The sequence below is a fragment of the Diachasma alloeum genome, unplaced genomic scaffold, assembly GCF_001412515.2.
Source record: "Diachasma alloeum isolate Michigan unplaced genomic scaffold, Dall2.0 Dall_scaffold_00774, whole genome shotgun sequence".
Classification (NCBI taxonomy): Eukaryota; Metazoa; Arthropoda; class Insecta; order Hymenoptera; family Braconidae; genus Diachasma; species Diachasma alloeum.
This window is the reverse complement of record NW_021680904.1, coordinates 31641-36394: the sequence shown is the minus strand read 5'-3', so window position 1 is coordinate 36394 and position 4754 is coordinate 31641. Positions and strand designations below refer to the sequence as shown.

General features: G+C 41.0%; 1 protein-coding gene across 1 annotated transcript in view; it reads left to right on the top strand.

Moving 5' to 3' along the window:
- LOC107044641 (metastasis-associated protein MTA3) overlaps positions 1–2991 on the top strand; it is a 154837-nt gene extending 151846 nt beyond the window's left edge. Inside the window, exon 4 of the mRNA XM_015266589.1 lies at positions 2185–2991. Coding sequence (XP_015122075.1) covers positions 2185–2991 — 807 coding nt within the window. The remainder of the gene's footprint in view (positions 1–2184) is intronic.
- The last annotated feature ends 1763 nt before the right edge of the window (positions 2992–4754 follow it).

Below are 4754 nucleotides of genomic sequence, written 5' to 3'. Positions count from 1 at the left end.
CCCCCCCCCATCCATCCTCTGTACTATATTATACTTGCTCCAGTGTCTATTTAATTAACAATTAATGAATCAATAATTAATTTTTGCTTGACCCTGATTATCAGTCCCGAAAATTCTAAGTCCCTATCTTTCAATGAGAGACTCTAGTCTCTACCGTGTTGGCGAAGATTCAGATAGACTCGAGTCTCTCACCAAAGACTCTCCGAGATGCGAAACCGGTTACGGAAGACCCAGGCAGACTGATTTTAGTCTTTCACAGTCGTGGAGAGATCCAATAGACTAAAAATTTTTATCCCGGGGACATCTCGTGAATATCGTATAGTTAGTGGTAGAAGCAAGAATGATAGATGTAATCTTCAGTTCGGGTAAGTCACTAGCTGGCTCTTTCACGAGTGCAGGACTTTGGATTCTTCAGGAACAGTGAGCGCCGTTCCACTAGAATGAATTATTCCTCAAATGATCCGGTGAACATACCCTGGGCACCAAGTCGCAGAATTCTGCTCCTAAGGTACATGTTGCGATGTCACTTGTTCGGTGGTTCTTGAATCTTAGCAACTCTGTTTGCTAGGAAGGTCTTGTGAGTCTCGGTTCAGTCTGCAGCCATTCTAACACGATCGTGTTATTGTCACTCCATAATTTCGTTTCATTGATTCTATTTCCGAAGCAACTGAAAGCTGTCTGATACAGCTGAGTGAACAGTAGCTCTGCCTCCAGTTCCAACCTTAGTAGAGAAATAGTTTTCAAGGGGGCTACGTGTGATTTTGAACGTAAAAGTCTAGAGTGAGTGATCCCAATGCTATCCACGCTGACAGCATCCACCAAATGCACGGTCTGCGGTATCACCGATACCAAACACGTCGAATTCATCACACGTATTCCCTGGAATCACATTTCTGAGTATCTGAATGTCGTTTAGTGTCTGATCCTACTCCAGTTCCTCTGGCCCAATTTCGGCATTATCATTCTTCCCTTGATAATTCCATGCTATGTATCACCCACAGTTCCTCTGGGTATATCCACCTGGTACTGCAAGGTATCTGAAGATGAGTTCCAGAGGAGGCCCAAAGTCTTCAGAGGTTCCTCCTTGTCAATAGTCAATAAATTCTGTTGTGATTTGCTCTGCAATGGTGTTCGATTGCTTTAGGAACATTTGATCGCTATTTCCTCAGTGGAAATTGCGCTCGCATCAAGAGTTCTCAGTAGAAACTCAACAGAAACTGAAACAAATTTATGTTAAATAAGGAAATTAATATTTTCGGATACTTTCAAGTACCGGGAGTGCCTAAGTACGAAGACAATGGGGTATCTGGTATTTGGGAAGTTATTGAATACTGAATATTTGCGACATACCACTTAGGCTGTTTTCAAGTACCAAATCTTTAGTGTACTTAGAAATCCATCCATTAATAATCCATCTTCTAATTTTAAGTACTTAACGTACTTTGTCCTTGAACTTTTCTAAGCACGAACACAAGTAGTACTGTACACCAAATACTCAGTACTTTAACTGACCCAAGTTCTAAGCACTTAATGTACTTTGACTTAGAAGATGGATTGATTCCTAAATACATATCGACTTTGTACTTAATTATTTCGAAAGTATTAGGTGCTTGTGTACTTAAGTACTTAGAATTTAGTAAATCTCAATGTGGCCATCAGTATCCCTTAGAATCATGCATTAGCGAGGTAACGAGTGACAATTCGGGATAAGTCGATTTATATCTCAATTTTATTCAAAATATTTAGTGAATCTTTCTGGAAGAAACGTAATTCTAATACCTTTTCTTGAACCCTTTAAGGCGAAAGACGTCATAAAGCGTATTGGGACGCTCGAGTGGGAATAGTATTCCGCTTTAGCGGCCATAGAGTGGGGGCATTCAAATTCACCTTACAGAGTTAAATCATTAAACTAGTGACCAATTAGTGATTAAAGATTTTCTTATAAGTTATCCAAGTCCAAGTACTCAAGATTTGACTTCATGTTGAGAAACAAAACAGAAGATAGTCTAATCTATCTGAGTGAGAGAGAAATTAACTAGCAGTCAAATCTAACTGGGACCTATAGTACTGGACGTCAAGTTCTTTATTCTACGAAGCTATCGGAAATCACTTGTGAAGTTATTCTGAACGATCACATAATTTGGTAATTTTCATTCTGAATTTCTTCAATTTTTATTTTCACAGGCTGGAGTGAATGGAAAGCCTTGTGAGAGCTGCCAGTGCAGCCAGAGTTCTCAATGGTATGCATGGGGACCATCGCATATGCAATGCAGACTTTGCCAGTCTTGCTGGACTTACTGGAAAAAGTATGGAGGTCTCAAAGTCCCTACGAGAATCGACGATTCAGACTCAGAACGGAAACGGAGTGGCGCAGGCTCTGATGAAGAGAGTAAAGGGATGGGTGGAGCACACAGACCTCATCGCTGTTCCATTCCCTCTTGCGGGAAGGAATTTAAGTTGAAGGCTCATCTCAGCCGTCATTATGCTTCTGCCCATGGGGTGGATTTAAGGGGAAGTGGCGCTAGTGGTGGAGGAAGTGGATCGCCTAGACCTGTTATGAAGACGAGATCAGCATTCTATCTGAGGACGTCTGCGTTGGCTAGAGCTGCGAGACGTCTTTGCGCTGCACAACTCAGAACTCGACATGCTGCAAGAGCTCCTCATCAACCGGTCAATGCTGCACCATTGAGACATCTTTGTGCATCACCGCAACTAACGAGTAAGAGTTCAGCTGAGTTAAGGATTTTGGCGAAGGCAGTGAGACCAAGGCCCCGTCCCAGAGTTACGGATATTGCAACGAGGTTGGGAGATCATCCAGTTCCCAGGCAACCTGGCGAGTGGGATTGGCTGGTGCTTACTGCTCCCGGAATGAGGAAGCAGCCTGATGTGGTGGCTTTCCCGAAACCGCTCAAAGCTGCTGGTATGATAGGTCCTTATTATGTTACAGCTTTTATATTTGAGTGGCAAAACGTGTCAAGTCGTTTCATCTAATTGTATTCACCACGAAATTATCTGAAGGTAGAAAGTTTGAGGAAAAAAATTTATAACATTTTGAAGGGACATTCCATGTCAACTCAGCCACCTCCATTCTTTTTGTCCCCAAAAAATTATCAACTACTGTCATTTTTACGTACTATATATATGGTTCTTGAGATAATCTTGATCAGACTTGGAAATTTCAAAAATTCATATCTTTTGAACGGTGCATCGGATTTAAACGAATAAAAACCAATTTTTTTTGTTTGTCATTGGGCCCAATAAACTCGCTTCGCTCGGTTCGATCGCGGTTTTCGGGCCCAATGACATAAAATATTGTATGTCACACGGTGATAAAAGTATTATCTGACGAATGTGATTATATGCCTCGCCTTCGGCTCGGATTATAAAGCCACATTCGCCAGATGATTTTTTTATTGCCTGGTGACATAATCTACTATTTTGCGTGCATTTTTCAAAAAAAAAAAATTGAGAGCTCTTGGAGTTCCTTTAACCCGGTTTTTTGATTTAAAAAAATCCGGTTCTATTTTTGTTTTTGAAGAGGGGCGTTCGATATTCGATCCCAATTTTTTTTTCAGATAGAAAAAAAACTCGGAAAATTTTCTCGAGATGGAACCCAGCATAAGTGAACGAGAATATTTATTGTTTCTTTCAAATTTCGTTGTTTTATGACTTTTTCAAGCATCTGTGTAATTAATCCCAGGACAAGGTGAAATTGATCATTTTTTTCATTCTTTGGGAGTAAATGAACTGTCAGCAATGCCTTGAATGATTTTCAAAGTGGTGGAAATTCTTCTGAGGGCAAAAAAATCAAAAAATTTATACACATTGCCCAGTGTCACATTCACCGATAACACGTCGGTGAAGTTGTCGCATCTTTCGTACCTTAATTAGTGCCTAGAACGTCGCTTCTGTTGCATTTCCTTCGGAAAAATGTCCTCATCACCGGATGTAGAATAATGTTTAATCCGCAATCGATTTTTCAGTCCCGGACTAAAGCAATGTACCCGAGTGGAAATGCTGTTCAGGTCTCGATCAGAAACTGATCAAGTCCGATCCGAAATTCTGATCAGGCATGTTACGCCTCCACCTTATGTTTTTCCACTAGGGTAGCTTCTGGAGAGCAGGAATGAGTTCAATACTATGAAATCTTGTCTTCAATTCTGCTGTGTCATTCTTGTAATCTTCTTTCGTGAAGAAAAAAATATCAATCCTTTGAAAATGATCCGTTCTATAGAAACGGATTCCATGAATCCGCCCATAGAAACAAATCATCTGGTGTAAGGATAGGTTCAGCGCGAGTGATTTGGAGGCTTTTACGGCTGGCTTCTCTTTTGAAAACAGCTTCTTCTCCATCGCCAGCTCTTTTACCGTGCACAGTTGCAAAATAATATGTCGTAGCTGAGCCCCGTGAAGTTAGCAGACCAGGGTCATCAGATCGGGTCGGCAATTACCTAAAAAATACGGGCGTTTCATGTACGTTTTGACTGCAGAAAAATTAAAGTTTCTGCTGATATAGTTCGGCCAAAAAATCAATTTTTGTGTTTAGGGTGTGACGTTTGAGACTTTCTATCCCAGAACTAGTCATTCTGGATAGAGCTCCTCGGGTCGCCAAGTTGACCCACAGCTCCGGGAGCACGTTCGGAAGAGCTCACGGGGAGTTCGCTCAATTGAGGGATAAACTCAGGACAAATCGAGAAAATGTCTTCAAATAATGACACCAGTCGGATCGATTAACTTATATTATAATTAATATA